Here is a 16,634-nt window from a genome sequence, read left to right as displayed (position 1 = left end):
CTATGATAGACATCCCCCTATCATCGTTCTTGTATATGGTGAGACACCACCGTATACAGACCAACCACTCAACAGAAGTATTTCAACATTGCTTGGTCAAGAGACTCACGGCGTAAGAGGACCAGTCATCGCTTACGGTCTGCTCTTCCCAAACAGTGAAGAAGATGGGGGGAGATACTCTGTCACAGATCTTGATACAACTGATCTGCCCGTCATCACCAACTAGTTCTTGGGGATCCATCGAGAAATTGCAACGACAATATCTGCTGTGCGTATAGCCAGCGATTATGAACAGAACAAATTCGGTTCTCGATTTGATTCCGTGACTCTGCCGGCCACCAATTCATTTTGCGGCGGCAAATGGGGCACCATGTCTCAGCTCTCGATCATCTTCGGCATGCCAATCATGCTTGTACTTGCTACCGAGCTCACAAATGGCGGCGATACTTCTCATGACCTCGATGAAGTACGACGATGCCTTTCTCTGATGCCCCCGAGTCTGGGAAATAGGGTAGCAAAACTCCTCCTGATCTACATGGGCAATCATTACCAATCCGTCGATGAAGATTTTGGCACGATTCCTGAACGGTACGTTGGACGACACGCTCCTATGTTTTGCTTTTGAAGTTTACATGTAGCTAATGTGAGCGCCGAATTAGATTCCACTCTATCAAGGGACACGTCGTTGTCCTCCGCAAGGATTTGAAGCCTTTGGAACCAGATTACCTGGAAGCCTTCTGCGATTGGATCGAGGATGATCTATTGCCGAAGTTCACCGATGCTAATCAACTGATCAAGCATGCTTTGGACAATGAGGCCGATGATGAGAATCGGAGTAGGATGATTATCACGATAAAACAGAACATGTAGAATCGCTGTTCGAGAAAAGATTTCCGCATGTGGTGCAAGGAAAAGGGTATTCGCTTGAGTGCTCTCTGAGGAGTTAAACCGGGTCACAGCTTCAAGTTGAGTAATGGTGCTCGGGACGAGGAGAGATGGAGAAATGGCAGTGCTGCGATGGTAAAGACAGATTATCAGGTGGAACAGAATCAGAGGATGCAGCAACGTGCTCAAGACGATGCTCAGCTGACATTCGCTTTACAAGTCAGGAAATATCAATGCGCTGAAATTTCCAAAAGTCTGATAAACTCACACCAACCTGTACTCCGAAGGTGTATCTTTCAAACCCGAATCTCATGGCTTATCTTTAGATATGCGTGCATCCTCTTTGAGCTTTGGCTTTGGTGTATCTCCATACTCGATGTTATCTTGCGCCCAAGATGGCATGATACGTCTTCACGGTATTACTCGAGAGGCTGTTAGTAGAGATTGCTCTGCGCTCATGCTCTGATCGTGGCTTATGCGTAGCAATGATCTCATGCGATGGATATCACATCGCTTAGTCTAGGTGTTTACTGATGGCTTATCATGCTATCAATGAGAAACATTTTGAAAATGTTGTGTTGCATGTACAAGTGTATTTCTCGCGAGTGTTGATGTCGAAATCGGTATTGTTCATGCTGATGGATGATGAGGCAAAGGGTCTGGTATCATTTGGTTCATTTGTTGTAGCAGATGTGTCCTATGGAGACACTGACCGACTGAGTGAGTTTCTTTGGCTTGTGAGCATTTTGTCGATATCTCTCACGTCGTTGATCATGGCAATACAACGTCCAAACCGACCACACGACCACTAACCCTCATCTCCGACCTCCAAGCCTCTTCTTCTTCACTCATAGCCGCGAGAAAATCATTGACAGACTTAGCGCCACCAGCGACTTCCTCATTCTGCTTCTTCACAGCCCACTCTTGCTTGTATCGTCCCACTCTATCATGCCACAGACAAAACTCAGGTGTTCCAAAGTCTTCAGGACGGAAGCGGGGAACTTTTTCGCCTGCTGCGAGGAGGTCTTTGTTCATTTGTCCTGCGACTTCTGCAGGGATGCCGAATTCGAACCATTTTGTGTCATTGGCGAATCGTTGTTGGTAGAGAGGTTCGTTTGGGTGAGTGTAGAACCCGTTGGTGAACCAGTCTTTGATGATGTTGAGGTGTGTGGTGTCCAAGTTCACGCAAGCAATGTTGGTGCCGTCATCAGACTCGAGGGCATTGCCGTAGACGAGGACGGGTCCGGCGAATTTCTGGTGAAGATTGTTCTCGGTGAGTTGGAGTAAAGCTCTGTTGGGTAATGAACCATCGGTCAAGAAGGAGTCGCGGTTTTGGATTGTGATGCGAAGGGGTAATTGCTTGCCAGTCCTGGGATCAAGGGGAAAGCTAACGAATCCGGTGAGAGGTTTGTCATGGCCAAAGTATTTGTCTACCACGGGACGTTGGATGGTGCCTTCCTTGATGGGCATCCAGCGGAACTCTGGCTTTGTGCTGTTGATGGGAAAGGCAATGACACGCATCATAGTCACTGGAGGGCTGTGAAAGTTCTTGAGGGTGCGATGAGACGGCTTGTGGATGGGAGAGTCGCGAAAGTCCTTGAAAGAGCGACAGAGCAGTTTGTGAAGTTTCCAATCAGCCTTTTGGCATTCGGGGCCGCAGTAGTGGATGTTCTCGCAGCTGGCGCAGAGCTTGCCCGGTTTGGAACAGACAGCACACTGGTTGCTGGTGGATGTCATGATGGCGCGAAGAGTTGGTAGATCGAAATGAGTGGGACCAATATTTGCAGATGCAGAAGGTGGGTGCAATAAGAGAAGACCAAAAGATGAGGTAGGACTGGATCTGTAGAAGTGGTGGCGAGGTAGTTGGCACTCACTCTCACTTCGGACTGTTTGCTTGACTGTTACCAATCTCAAGTCGATTGTGTGAACGATGAACTCATGTTAGCTGCTTTCGACATAGGGGAAGAGATGGCAAGTAAAATTGCACAAAGCACAAGGTGCACAGAAAGAACAAGTAAATTCTGAAAGGCGCAAGGATTCGAGTACACATAACGCTCAGCGCAGCTGGACAATAGTAAGAAGCAGAATGACGCCGTGATCATCAACAGGGATGGGTCGTAAGAGCAATTACATATCCTCGCGGAAGATGCTGCGGCGCTCCGATGGAGAATCGACGGACTGGGCACCCAGACTCTGCTGGTTCTTGTGATGCGGGGCCTTTCCAGAAGCTCCTCCAGTGGTGTCGACGGTCGGACGCGAGCCGTTATTCTTCATGCTGCTGCGTTCAGCCGTGTCGTCGCCGAATGGATTGGTGCCGTGCATTTCCTCATCGTATCGTGAATCAAGCTCGCGTTGGCGGCTGGCAGCACGCCCTCTTGTTTCCTCGATTCCTCCGACACCAATGCTTCCTCCCCCGTACCCATGTCCACCGTAAGGTCCTGAGTTCATATCCGGCGAGCCCAAGTCATGCTCTTCGTAATAGCCGTCGCGGTTGACGCCATAGTCTGCCTCGTTACCGACACGCGTGTCCCAGGCTTCATCAGGATCCAGAGGGCCGAAACCACGGTGACCACCTCTTCCGTAACCACCGCTGGGCTCGTATGCGCCTCCGGATGATCTACCTCCACCGACACTGCTCTTCAATGCGCCGACCTTGTCTTTGATCCAGCCGCCAATGCCACCAGATGCTGCTGAGGGAGCTTGATACGAGTTTTGTTGTCGGCGGCCACGTGTGAAGGGGTTGAGCGAGGGAGCAGGAAGACCCAATCGTCGGGCGCGGTATTGTGTGAAACTATTGGGAGCCCATGAGTATTGACATGTTCGAGAGTGACGATTTTATGCTGCTGCAATAGTGGGCAGGTGAGCAGGAAAGAGTCGACTTACACTATCCATGCACATCCGCCTATGACGATGAAGACAAAAGCGACGAGAAAGAAGATGCCCCAGCCAGAGAGGCCACGGTCGGGATCGCTTGCCATGTTGTGTTGTGGTTCCAGATCATACAGAGTAGGGTGGGATTGAGGGTGACTGCCGTCTAGCTTATTCTCGTTGTCGAAGGCATTAACTTGTCAGCTCAATGAACTGGCTTACTGTGAGGCAGCTGCGACCTCCGCTGCTGATCGGCCCTATGACGGTGCAGCCGAACGCGATTCTAGCTTCGCTTGGCGCTGTTTGTGCTGGATTGTGTATCTTTATGCCCGGCGATACCGGCCTTATCCTCCTTCCCAATCTGACACCATTCATATAACTAAGCGCGTGCCTGATCTTGCCTTTGATCCTTTCGAAGGATTTTGGATCCCGACTCAACAATCACCCTCAACCATCTCATTAACACGCGCCAGCTTTCTTACTGTGGTAAACGCAGCCCTCATCGGCCTCTACTCCACTGCTTGACTTGTAAAGGACTCTCCATATTATAATCTGAGCCGGAGGGCTTGGAACTCAGAGTCATGGCATCTGCTCGTCATGTCGTCGTTTCGACAGCCTCAGGAACTGGTCAAGCACAGTCATTCTACGAGACACATCTGACCGACACATTCAAATCCCTTGGCTTCAAGCAGGGAGAGCATTTCTTTGTCCATTTCACCAAATCTGAGGACACAATCACCGAACTCACAAACGACGTTTTCTTGCCCGCTGCAAACACTGGAGCCGTGATTTCCATCATCTTGCTGAGTGGTGATGGTGGTGTCGTGGATATCATCAACGCCATTCTCACTGCATCACGAGGCCCTGAGTTCGCTTGTCCTGAGATTACTCTATTACCATTGGGTACCGGAAATGCGTTGGCAAACTCCTTGGGCATTACTGCGGACGATAGTATGGGTCTGTCGACGCTGATGCAAGGAGAATCACGTCCTCTACCAATCTTGCGTACCACTTTCTCTCCAGGCTCAAGACTGCTCATACGCGAGGGAAGCGAAGAAGCCGAGCTCTTCAACCACAACGGCAAGCCGACGATGTGGGGCGCTGTGGTGTGTAGTTGGGGTATGCACGCCTCGCTCGTTGCCGACAGCGATACCACAGAGTATCGTAAACATGGTGTTGAGCGTTTCCAGATGGCAGCAAAGGCAGCTCTATATCCTGAAGACGGCTCACCACCACACAAATATCGCGGTCGCGTCTCAGTCTTGCATGGCTCTGAATGGCGCGAGCTCGAAGACCAAGAACATGCATATGTTCTCGCAACCTTTGTCTCCAATCTGGAGAAGAACTTCACCATCTCACCAGCTTCTAAACCATTGGATGGGAAGTTGAGATTAATACACTTTGGACCCATGTCTGGGGATGAGGTTATGGCTGTCATGACAGAGGCATACAAGCAAGGCAAACATGTTGATGATCATAGAGTTCGCTACGAAGAAATTGATGGCTTGAGAATAGCTTTCGACAACTCGGAAGAAGATGGTCGTTGGCGAAGAATCTGTGTTGATGGCAAAATCATTCGTGTAGAGAAGGGAGGTTGGGTCGAACTTGTCAAGGAAGATACCCAAGTTCTTGATATCGTTTGCAGCTCTGACCATGTTTGAGCGTATGGGGACTCATGACAATAGAGTAATGATTTATGAATACAAGAAATTGTCGGTCTACGCATGCAATGCTCTACTCTAGCCGGGACTCCGGGTTGTAAGCCTTCTCCTCATCGAACTGCTCATGCTCGTCTATTCATACTCATGTCCCCATTTTCATTTGCTCGTGATCGCCTGCTCATGTCTCTCATGTTCAAAATTCGGGTTGTCGATCGATCAAAGGCTAAAAGTCTGATTCACCACGAAGTAGACCTAATGCGTCTCCCAAAGCAGACATGATTTGTTTTTCCAGGAGTATACCTGATGCATCTCCCAATTCTAGATCCGATGCATCCTCCAGAAGCAGACCTGACGCATTTTCAGGGCTCCGATAGAATCTGACATGATGGGTTTTCTGGGAACAGACCTGATGCATTTTTTAGAACCAGACGTGATATCATTAGGTGAGAAGGTGAGAGGTTGAAGATCCAAGACATGATCTCCATTCTATCTCTTCCCTCTTGGTCCAGATATGGTCTGGCCGCTGCTGCATTGAGGTGAAGTACAAGAACAAAAAACAATGACAAATTGGTTGACATTCAATGTCAACCTTCCAGATCGTGAATCTGACTCATCAATAGTAGTGAACAAAAGAGACATGTCTGGATTTATTGCCATATGTCTCATGATCTCTGTTGGTGGATAGTCACGAACCCAAGATTTCGTGCTTGTTGACGGGCAGATGCAGAAGAATGATTGATCGAGATGTCGGTTCTATGGAAGGCGAAGTTTAAGGTATATAGAATATTCGTAATGCAAGTATCGTAAAATTCGTAGAGCGCGATTTCCTGCGCCCAAAACACTTGATGCCTGGAGAGGCAATCTAAGCCAAACCGGCTCATCAACTTCTACTACACGCTTTACCCACATCGTCAGGCGAGAAATATGCAGATCCCGTTTGTCTCTCATCTACATCATGCCGACTACGTCTGCGGATAGGTTGTTGCAACACACTCTGCCACGTGCTCTCCCGCCGCTCTTTCGTCCCCGCCTCGATAGCCTCAAGTTCAACAGGCGGACTCAACTGCGTGTCGTCCAATTCGAAGTACTGATTTTGCGGCGATATCGGATGTCGGGAAATGTGAGAGGTATTGCGTTGATGATTCTCGTAAGCACCAAAGTAATCGGAATGAGTAGCTTGATGAAGAGGCGAATGGATGGGCGTGACCATCGGACTGCTGTTGTTGTGATGTCGTGATTGCTCGATCCAAGAGGCGCGATGACTCTCGTCTGGTGAGGGGATGTTTGCGAGTTGAGGATTGCCATTTGCGAAGATGGAGTCGCGGGTGAACCAGGAAGTGCCTATGCTGGGTGGATTGCCGACGCTGGGGGGGTATGGGCTGCCAACGCTGGGTGGCCGACTGATATTCGGACTGATGTTGTAGGTTTGCGTGGTGCTATGCTGGTCTGATGACATATTCTTAGTACGTCTGCAAAGCGTTGTTTCATTTATGCAGTCGGTCTTACCTGAAGTGCTTGGTCGAGTTGAAGCAGTCTGTGCAGGTCGGTCATCAACCTCAATTCCTTCAGGATCTTCCAAAGAGTAGACAGTCCTTCGAGGTTCTTCCGCATCTTGAGGTTGGATACCGGTTGGCGTGTCCACTTGCCGTGGGATGTATGTGTTGTGGAAATGACCATCGTCGTTTTTGTATTCTTCCGCCATCTTTTGTTGTTCGTACTTTTGCTTGCGTGCTTGTCTCCGACGCTTCATACACCAGATAACACCGATCGCGGCCAGACAGAGACCGGCTACACCCCCGATAGCACCTCCCGCAATCGCACCCACATGGTCTCCGGCGGAGTATGGAGCATCAGGTACGGTGGTTGCCGCTGCTGTTGAGGTAGTTGCGGCTGATGAAGCTGTTACGAATGCTGAAGCTGTCGCGTCATCAATGCTGAGACTTGCCGCAGTAAGATCTTGCGTCGGACATCCACTCGAGCAAGGGTTGCTCTTGCAACAACCCATGAAAGCCGGATTCGTTCCAGCACATGTGTACCAGTTGCTGTCGGTGCTGCATGTTTGATCTGGAAACGTGCCATATTCAGCGACGTCGAAGCTCGCCGGTCTTAGATTCTTTTGTGGACAACTCGTTGTCACATCGCATGGGTCGACACTGCCGCTACAGCATCCGACGAATCTGGAGCCAGTTGTGCAGACATACCAGGAGCCACCACTTGGACAAGAAGGGTCGAAAGATTGGCGCGACCAGATATCACGATCATAGATCAACGCCATTGAACCCGATATAGGAAAGAAATATGAAAGAGTGACTGGAAGCGAAAGAAGGAGTGAAAAAGACTCTTGACCTACCATCCACTTACCTATATGTTTTACGGCCTCCCATCTAGAGGCGTAAAGACTCAATACCTGAGACTTTCCGAATTAATTGCTAGAGGTACGTGCAACCATCAAGGCCCTGGTTCCCGGCAAGACGAACACTGTTGGAAGACGCAATGTGAGCCTGGCTTTGCCGTGCGGCCCGCACCATGGCTTCTAGGGCATCATGATGTGCATGACTGAGCTGGACGAGCTGAGCATCTTGAGATGCCGCTGCGTGGATGGCGTTCTGTATCGGGGCAGGGTGGTCCGGTGTAGGAATTGGCTTGCAGATATGGTAGCCACTGGCTAAGTTTGGTCCACACTGAAGACATGATAATATCGAACAAGACACGAGGAGCTGCTGGACAGCGAAAGGCGGATGGCTTTGCGAGAAATTGACGACGTGTGTTGCGCGTTTCAGAAGATGCGGACAGACCAGCTGCCTTCATGCCGATAAATTTCCCTCGATCGAGAGCCATATTAGCTGTGAGCTGGCTCGCATGACGAGAAGTTGATGCGCGCCATGATGTCCAGATCGCCGGCTGATTACTCCCATCGTGGCTATTGCTTGTAAACAGTCGATGAAGTTTGCTGTATGGATTGAGGCTACCAGCTCAAACAGCCGGCAGTCTCTCCATCAAGGCTGCGAAAGCCACCTCGCAATGCTTGTGTCGAAATTAGCGACAAGTTTGAGGCGGTAGATTCCTAGAAATCACGGAGATATGAGCATTTGCATGCTGATGTGGTTCAGCAATCTTGCGACGCTCTAGATCGATGAAGAGACACGTTATGCGGTCTGGATACTCGCAATTTTGAGCTCTCCGGTTGTCTCTGAGGGGCCGGCACACTTTGAAGCGGAAAGTGCTGTTTCACCTGCAAACTCATTTAGACACATCAACACACCGACTGTTTTCTGTGATGATGTCTCTGAGGCTCATTGACCGTGGACTGGGGCAAGAAGCAGAATTAGAGGCAGAGGATGGGGTATCGCTTCTTCATTCGCGCCCGAGTCGACCTTAGCAAGCACGGTTTTTCTTGGCAGAGTTTGTAGGCTATATTCTAGCCAAGCAGATATCTGCCAATGCTCAGCTGAGTGGCGCAGCGGAAGGTTCGTAACATTCACTCGCTCCACTCATTAAACCACCTTACTAACTCAATACAGCGCGCCGGGCTCATAAACATGCCAACCCGGAGGACCTCGGATCGAAACCGAGCTTAGCTACTTCTTTTTGCTTTTTTTTCTTTCTTACTTTTCTTAACAATTCTGACAGAGCCAGATAGGATCCATCGACAACTCCTTCTACGTTTTGACACTTCACGTCGCAGGAGCGTCAACGTAATTATCATCTAGGAATCTACATACTCGTAAGACTAGAGAAAGGCTCGCATATACTTGGCATGTGACAGTGCAATTATAAAACTTCATCCTTCCTTTTCAATACCACATCTACTACCAATAGCAATACTGCCTAGAACAAGCGATCAAGACGGAACGTCACAAGCCACAGACAACTCGAGGAACCCATGTGATGCAACCAGCCATGAGTGTAGCTGGGGAGGAAGGAGCAGTCCTGGTGTGTGAGCTTCGCTTGGATGGGCAGGAAGACACGACCGGCCCTTTCCTCACGAATCTGTTGAAGCCACAATCATCTCTCGCCTGACCAAAATCAACCAGTTTCACCATAAATCCGACCTTGCTTGACGTCCTGCGCCGAGTTCATCAAGTATACTCAGACTCGTAGATCACGGTTCGCTGGATGAATCTCACAGACAAGTCAGAGATCTCGTACGTTCAATACCTTACGGTCTTGGTTGCCAAAGAAGGTGCTTACTCATGGCCATCAGGCTCATCGTTCTTAGCTCTTGTCCCCCAAACATTCGTCATTCGATCCGCTATTCGAACGTGTTCACCCAGACAGGTCGCTGATTGACTAATCCCGGACCTGACCACATCACTTCCATCTGTCCTCCGTGCACCGAACCAGTTCGAAGGCCAGCTTCCTCACATCGTATCAAGATACGCATTGCGCTCGATCCTTCTGGTTATCATGGCACAGCAGCAACAGGTCATCTTGGAAGCGGTCAAAGTCTTGATCGAGAGTGGACATGTTACTGCCCATCATGTTCCTGGCCAAGATTTCAGCTTGCATCTACAGTTCTCGAAACTCGACTCTGAACTGGTTTCTAGTTTGAGAAGCCTCTACGACCAGTCCCATGACACGGCTTCTTCCCAAGCAGACGACCGGTCCCATAGCAACAAGATTAAAGACAGCAACGATGAATTCCGTGTCGACAATGTGGAGCGCGATACAACTGGTTTCATAGATCCGTGGAACACCAAGACAGGGAATGAACCATGGTGGCCATACATCGAGAAAGCTACGACGGACCCGTCGATGTTGAACAAGCATCCGAACCTGACAGATGTTGACCTTCTCAAGATATACTACAGCACCTCTTCGGCACGAGAGCGTGCAAAAGACTCCTCGGGTGTTTTCACAACCAAAGGCAACTTCAAGGGAAGAGGACAGTACGACTACTTGCGGGAGTTCGTACAAAAGCATCCAGCCTTGAACAAGTCGGCAGATGGCGACTTCAAGGCCAACAAGAGACACCGTGTTCATTGCACATGGAACCTGATCAACAAGATCCCAGTATACACAGGTTTTGTCAAGATATCACCCCAACCGGATCGGATTGTTGTTGGCTTCACTCGTGCAAGCAGCTTCCCACCCACCTACGGTGGCAACGGAATGTATATTAGAGGAGCGGAAGCAGTCAAAGCCTGGGTCAATCTCAACAAGATACAAGAATGCGTTCTTGTTTCACTTCCTAGGCAGCAGACTTCAAGCAGGTTGGCATTCTATATCACGATCGAAGATCAGGTCATCCTCAATCCTGACACGAATCTGTCGGAGCTTCAGGCCATTCTAGACGCAGCACAACAAGGTCAATCTGTCGACCTTCTCTCAGTCGGTTTTGATGCTTTGACCACCCACCTACCTTCCCTGGATGCCTTGGCCGAGCGATACAGACACCTCAACATTAATCTAGTCTTTGCTGTTCCGGAGTGGTTCCCCAGACTCGACCTGTTTCCACGGCTATCAAACGGTGTGCGTTACGGACAGGTTCTCCTGGCAGAGCTCTCTGCGTACAGAAAAGGTATCTCGTCCAGCGATATCGCGACATGTGTGGAGGAGTTCTTCGAAGCAGTGAACCTTAGGAAGGAACATGTTGCATTTGCTACAAACCTCCAGGAGCTGACAAGGGGACGTGCCAATTTCCGAGTCAGCCCTGATACAGCAACAGATTCTGGTATACGCGCTGCAGAGGAAAACAAGGAGAAGGGTTGGTCCGCACCAGGCTTGCCAAGAGCCAACAGAAGAAAGCACAGGAAGCAACCTGATCTCAAGAAACGGCGTATATCAGAACTGGAAGACAATGACGAAGAGAACTACCATGATCAAGAGAATGTGTAGCGGCTTGATATGTGGTTGTTTCGAGGGGACAGACTGGTTGGCCGATTCGCACGAACGTGTGGTCGACCGGAAGCAAGCAGTCTCCCAGGGCGGACGAGTCGTACAAGAGATATCGCAGAGCTGAGTGGCGACTGTTGCTTCCAGTCCATATGCTTGCTTTTTCTGATCATGTCTTATCAAGACGCAGGCAGGTTTATGACTTGATGGTTTTTCCTTAGGGCTGTTCAGTATATATACACACATGTATCTTACCATAGCTTCAGACTGCAATTATACATACAGGACATGACAGGCTTCACACATTTCAGCTCGGCTCATGTGGTGAATCTTGACTTCAAAGACTTGATAAATCATGATCTGTACGAAAATGAAATTGAGATTGGAACTAGTGACAGCACATACGTTCAGAAAATTATCACTTAGAAGTGGTATCTTGAGTGACAGAGCATCAAGATAGGACATGTCTGGTTTTGTAGGCTGCGGACATGTCCAATCGAACTGGTCGCGAAAAACTCGGACATGTCTATATACGACCCTTCACCAGACATGACTGGTACAGACCTGTTTCCATGTTTCACTTCTGGTGATAGGTTGAGAAAAATCCCAACATGATTGACATTGAACGTCAACATAGACGTCTTCTTCCACTTGCTTGAGAATTCACATCGATCAAAGGGGCCTTGCCTGCATGGTTGACATTCAATGTCAACCTGTCACTTTCGTTCCTTTTTCTTTCCATCCTGTTGCTTTTCATCCCTTCAGCATGGTTGACGATCATTGTCAACCTATCTGATGCGTGCTCAATCTGCATGACTGACGTTTAATGTCATCTCAAGTCCGAACATGTTGTATCCTTGAGGCTTCACTTCGGTGCAGTATCTAAACATGACCCACACACCAATAGAGAGCCCTGTGAGATATCAGCCTGTTCGTTGCGAAGAGATTTCTCAATCATGTCTACAGATGAACTTGTCCACCAGACATTTTAAACAAGTTTCTACCTTTACTGGAGAGTATGCTACATGTCTGAGCAGCATTATCACATCATCTCAACAAGAAAGTCGAAAGTATTCGCTAATGAACAAGTCCCAAAAGACAGGTCTGATTATGTGCGCGAAAGAAGTCGAACAGGACGTTACACATCGACCGACATCGTCGAGCTTGAGGCAGGAATCAGGATCTCGTGGTCAGCAGGGCCTCGCTGCTCTATCTAACGGCGTAGTGTTTGATGACTCCTGATGACAACCTGTTGGAAATGAAGCTTCATTACTAGGATGTCTTGCATCCACGTCTCGTCGTCCGAGAGCTATACATCATTACAAATTTCATAATCCTACTACTTCAATCCCCCTTCTCTACATCCCTCAAACTCTCCGCCTTTTCCCTTCTCCTCTGTCTCCCCTTATCACTCCAAGGGAAATGCAACACCGGCACCAAAAAGAAACTGTTTCCTCTATCCGCAATACCAGCCAACATATTCCACCAAGCGATAAATGCAGCCACGATACCAAAAGCACCTCCTGCCAAGTTCAAAGAGTGGTTTGGTGTGGTGACTCCGTTGGTCGTGGTTGTATACATGTAGGCTGTGGCTAGCATGAGGAAGGTGAGCCATACGGTGAGGAAGAGGGAGGAGAAGGCCACGGTGGATTTTAGAGTCAGCAGCCAGAGGATGAAGGTGAAGATGAACCAGCCCTGTTTGCAAGAGTGTCAGTGGGTGCTTGTGTGTAAAAGAGAGCAAAGGGGGAAAGCTTACGTAAAGGTAAAAGCCTACTGCGGTATAGAAATTTGTTGTTGCACCACCATATGCAGAAGCGATCTCAAATCCTCCAGGTGTGAAGATTATGCCTAGCCCGATCCAGAAGCCTCCATAGGATGTCAAAGCTGTAGCACCAAAGGTGTTGCCCACAGCCATCTCCCTGCGTCACCAAACATCAGTTTTCGCTCCAAAAACGCACTCCAAGACGATAAACTACTCACCACATGCCAGCCAGTATCTGAATCAATCCACCATACGCAAAAGCAGGTCCAACAATAATATTAGGCGTCGCCGCTCCTTGCGCCCCCAAATTGATCAAACTCAGCAAAAAAGTCGTCAGAGCAAAACCTGCCAGACCCAACGGAGCAGGGTTTGCAAATCCTCTATCTGGAGCTTTGTAGAGACCAGGTTGAAAAGCTCCTCCAAAGGCTGGCAGATAGGAATTGTCTGTGGGGATGCGTGACAAGGGACCATATCCAGGTGTCCAGCGTGGGTTTATGGCGTCATTCTCGAGATGCTCTGTTTCTGATTTTCTGATTGCGTCTGGGTCTGGGTCTGAGTTTGAGGTGCGGATTGATGTGTCCGTCATGATTGATTATGCTCTACCGAGAGAGCAAAATGGCAGAAAGAATTTAAGTAGCAGGGAGTCGAACAAAACAGAAAAGCAAAGTAGAGGAAAAGAGAAACAGAGCAAGTTACTTATAAACACACTCTCTCTTCTCCAAATGCCAAATGCAAGCAAGACCTACTAGTTCCAAAGTCTCTTTTCTTTTCTTCATGTCCATCACTATCCTCAGCATCAAATCAGCATGCAGCTAGCTGCCACTCGGATCTAAACACATCCTTTCCTCAGGACGTGACTCTTGACCCCTCAATTGACGATTATCACAAACGGCAGCGCACAGCGGGAAAAAGGCACCGAAAAGTGCGGCTCGTCGTCACAGGATCAGTTTGGAGGTGGATATTGAAGATCTTTGCAGTATGCAGCAATGGTGAAGATCCCCAGAGATGACGACGAGACCGGGGTAACGGGAGACGTGGGGATAAGGTGCGCGGAGGGTGTTGCGTTCCGGAAGGCTTCGGATGTCGATCTTGCAGAAGAGCCGCGGACAGAGCTGTTTTGCGAGTTGGCGCTGATGTGGTCGTGACTTGACGGTCAGGTGGAATAGCATGTCTGCTGAGTTTTGATCATGCTGCTCTGGATACGATCTCGGGTGTGAAAACAAGTGGTGAACGTTTTCTACACCCGAAGAATAGACAAGTCAAGCATTAGACCAACAACTATCTAGTCACATTCAATACATGCCTCCATCACCGTTTTCACGAGAACCTCGTCCGCCCTTCTTGCCTTACATTCTCCCTCGGTGCCTGTTGCACAGGCTCACTTCCCTCCAACTCATAAACACCTCCTCTACTTCCATCCTTCAAACTCCTTCCATCCAACTCCGGCGGCTCCCAACCCCCTCTCATCTCAACTCTAGGCTGCACTTTACTTCCCTGCACCTCGTGTGATTGCCACCCATACTTTTCGTTTCCGGTCGGCATTTCATTGAGTGCTGCTTCTGAGTCGCTGGGGAGTTCGAGCTTCACTGCTGCATCTGCTTCAACGGGCGGATGGAGGTGAGTGGTGGGTGTAGAGTTGTCGGAGTCTGGGTTATTGAGGAGACTGAGGGCAGCGCGTTGACGGCGACGACGGCGTATGTAGAAGGCTGTAGCGAAGGCGAAGAGGACCAAAGCGGCTCCTGCTACTACACCAACTGCAATGCCGATGATCACATTGCGAGACAGAATTGCTGAAGGTCTGGTGACTGTGTCGTTGCCACCTGTTGTTGAGTTTCCTGTTGCATTGACACCCGTTGGTAGGATGGAAACCAGGTTTTCAGCGGGCATAGGGTTTGCAAATGCAGCTTGTGTGATTGTGAAGTTGTTGCGTTCGTAATCGGCTATCAGGTATGCTTCTTGCAGGAACGTGCGGCCGAGTATGTATTGTGTGTCGTTTGCTGCTCTGCGGATGGGGAAGTAGCGAGTGCTGTTTGTGTAGTAGGGATAGCTAGCCTGCAGATCGAATGCTGCATACGGCAAGCGGATATTCGTACTTGCACCTCCGTCTGTCGTTTCTGGAGATAGTTTGAAGATGATTGTGGGATTCAGTTGTTGGAGCTTTGTGTGCATGGTGTCGTTGATTAGGTATAGATCTGTCTGATTATCATATACCAGGCCAAAACTGGATGCGAAATTATCGCACGCGGCTGCTGGCATCCAGATGTGCGGAAGCGTGCTGTCTACCAGCGCAAAGTAGCCTGTAGAATACAGAGTTGCGGTGCCGAGGAGTGTGTTTTGAGCGGTGATTTGCGTGACGCCTACTTGAAGGGGCTTGGAGTCGTCTGAAGCAAAGGGAAAGACAGTACCATCTCCGTCTATACGCGATGCATCGTAGCCACCTAGAGTCAGACTACCGAGCACTTTGCTGTATCCTGGCACTTTGTCAGTCAGGTCCGGGTGTATGCAGAATGAAACCTACGGTATGAAGCGCCTGCAGTGTAAGCATATGACTTGGATGGTATGGTGTCGTTATTCCTCAGAGACGTCATGAAGGATGGTTGTGGATCAGACAGGACGGAGAAGTTTGACGGCCTTGGTCCTAAGCTAAACACACCGTACATGAAACTTTTGTCGGCAATGCCAGCAACGACTTGGTGTGTCTGTTGGATGCCACCCGAGTTCTCAACCTGTAGACCAACAGTGTCAAAGCCATACATTCCGTTCGCATTGATGCCAACATTCGTCTCCAAGTCTGTTGTATAAATGCCAATGTCGTCCCAGGTCGTTGAAGCGTTGCTCAAGAAGCCGGTACTGATATCGCCTTGGAAGGGCATGACGCCTCGTAGGCTACCGCAGTTGGCTGGATCATCTTGTGTACAGCCTTCAGGGACTGGTATGAGGGTTTCTTGCCCGAAAGTCGAAGGAAAGACCCGAAAGTCTTGAGGCGGGGTTCCTATGCGAACCATGAACGAGGACCAGCTGTGAGACAGTCAGTTCCGTACTGGGTGTGGTAGAACATAGGCTCATACCTTCCATCGTTCCCATCCCAGTATTGTGAAGGCGCAAAGGAAATCGGACTGGGAAGAGTAGTGGCTGAGGTAGTGGTAGTCGAGGAAGTCATGGTGCTGACCAGTCGCGCAGTCGGGTAAACGTGTGCTGAACGATCATACAGATAAGATCAAGTCACACAGAAAAAACAATAGATCGGTCGAGGACAGTGATGAAGAGCGACAGTATGGTATTTCGTGTATGTGTATGGGGCGGGACGAGAGATGTCGAGAAAACAGAAGGTGGGTTAAGCAGAGAAAGACGAGCAGGTGGTAAGGCGCAAGCAAGCGCTCAGGTTCACAGCGGGACATTCTACTTATTCAGCAGCGAGGCTATATTGCTGCAGGAAAAGTGGTCGAAAATAGATGGAGTGGTGTTGAAAGGGACCAATCAGCGGGTGAAGGATGGCGTGAATAGATTGAGGTTATGCATGTTGAATGCGGCGGTGAAATGTTTCTGAAACACACGAGTGTGGACAAGACGGGGCGTAGAAGGATACTTGGCCATGGACGAGGATATCTACCATGATGTTCAGC

General features: G+C 49.3%; 8 protein-coding genes across 8 annotated transcripts; 3 read left to right on the top strand and 5 right to left on the bottom strand.

The window, feature by feature from the left end:
- Positions 1-370: 370 nt before the first annotated feature.
- Positions 371-870, top strand: M436DRAFT_84508 (uncharacterized protein; the record flags this gene model as incomplete). Its single annotated transcript, XM_013569246.1, has 2 exons — positions 371-588; positions 660-870. The coding sequence occupies 2 exons, from the start codon at positions 371-373 to the stop codon at positions 868-870; spliced, it is 429 nt and encodes a 142-aa protein (XP_013424700.1).
- A 786-nt stretch (positions 871-1,656) lies between these two features.
- Positions 1,657-2,622, bottom strand: M436DRAFT_84507 (uncharacterized protein; the record flags this gene model as incomplete). The annotated part of the gene is made up of 1 exon (XM_013569245.1): positions 1,657-2,622. One exon carries the CDS (start codon positions 2,620-2,622, stop codon positions 1,657-1,659), a length of 966 nt encoding a protein of 321 aa, XP_013424699.1.
- Positions 2,623-3,012: 390 nt separating this feature from the next.
- On the bottom strand, positions 3,013-3,863 carry M436DRAFT_84506 (uncharacterized protein; the record flags this gene model as incomplete). The annotated part of the gene is made up of 2 exons (XM_013569244.1): positions 3,013-3,676; positions 3,769-3,863. 2 exons carry the CDS (start codon positions 3,861-3,863, stop codon positions 3,013-3,015), a joined length of 759 nt encoding a protein of 252 aa, XP_013424698.1.
- Positions 3,864-4,334: 471 nt separating this feature from the next.
- Positions 4,335-5,414, top strand: M436DRAFT_75249 (uncharacterized protein; the record flags this gene model as incomplete). Its single annotated transcript, XM_013569243.1, has 1 exon — positions 4,335-5,414. One exon carries the CDS (start codon positions 4,335-4,337, stop codon positions 5,412-5,414), a length of 1,080 nt encoding a protein of 359 aa, XP_013424697.1.
- Positions 5,415-6,294: 880 nt separating this feature from the next.
- M436DRAFT_66325 (uncharacterized protein) lies at positions 6,295-7,676 on the bottom strand (the record flags this gene model as incomplete). Its single annotated transcript, XM_013569190.1, has 3 exons — positions 6,295-6,860; positions 6,921-7,478; positions 7,616-7,676. 3 exons carry the CDS (start codon positions 7,674-7,676, stop codon positions 6,295-6,297), a joined length of 1,185 nt encoding a protein of 394 aa, XP_013424644.1.
- A 2,145-nt stretch (positions 7,677-9,821) lies between these two features.
- M436DRAFT_84503 (uncharacterized protein) lies at positions 9,822-11,252 on the top strand (the record flags this gene model as incomplete). The annotated part of the gene is made up of 1 exon (XM_013569242.1): positions 9,822-11,252. One exon carries the CDS (start codon positions 9,822-9,824, stop codon positions 11,250-11,252), a length of 1,431 nt encoding a protein of 476 aa, XP_013424696.1.
- Positions 11,253-12,593: 1,341 nt separating this feature from the next.
- M436DRAFT_66323 (uncharacterized protein) lies at positions 12,594-13,597 on the bottom strand (the record flags this gene model as incomplete). The annotated part of the gene is made up of 3 exons (XM_013569189.1): positions 12,594-12,944; positions 13,006-13,168; positions 13,230-13,597. The coding sequence occupies 3 exons, from the start codon at positions 13,595-13,597 to the stop codon at positions 12,594-12,596; spliced, it is 882 nt and encodes a 293-aa protein (XP_013424643.1).
- A 651-nt stretch (positions 13,598-14,248) lies between these two features.
- Positions 14,249-16,171, bottom strand: M436DRAFT_66322 (acid protease; the record flags this gene model as incomplete). The annotated part of the gene is made up of 4 exons (XM_013569188.1): positions 14,249-14,293; positions 14,362-15,482; positions 15,530-16,029; positions 16,080-16,171. 4 exons carry the CDS (start codon positions 16,169-16,171, stop codon positions 14,249-14,251), a joined length of 1,758 nt encoding a protein of 585 aa, XP_013424642.1.
- Between the last annotated feature and the right edge of the window lie 463 nt (positions 16,172-16,634).

Source organism: Aureobasidium namibiae (assembly GCF_000721765.1).
Source record: "Aureobasidium namibiae CBS 147.97 unplaced genomic scaffold scaffold_16, whole genome shotgun sequence".
Classification (NCBI taxonomy): domain Eukaryota; kingdom Fungi; phylum Ascomycota; class Dothideomycetes; order Dothideales; family Saccotheciaceae; genus Aureobasidium; species Aureobasidium namibiae.
The sequence above is the reverse complement of the archived record's forward strand: the minus strand, read 5'-3'. Positions and strand labels throughout refer to the sequence as shown.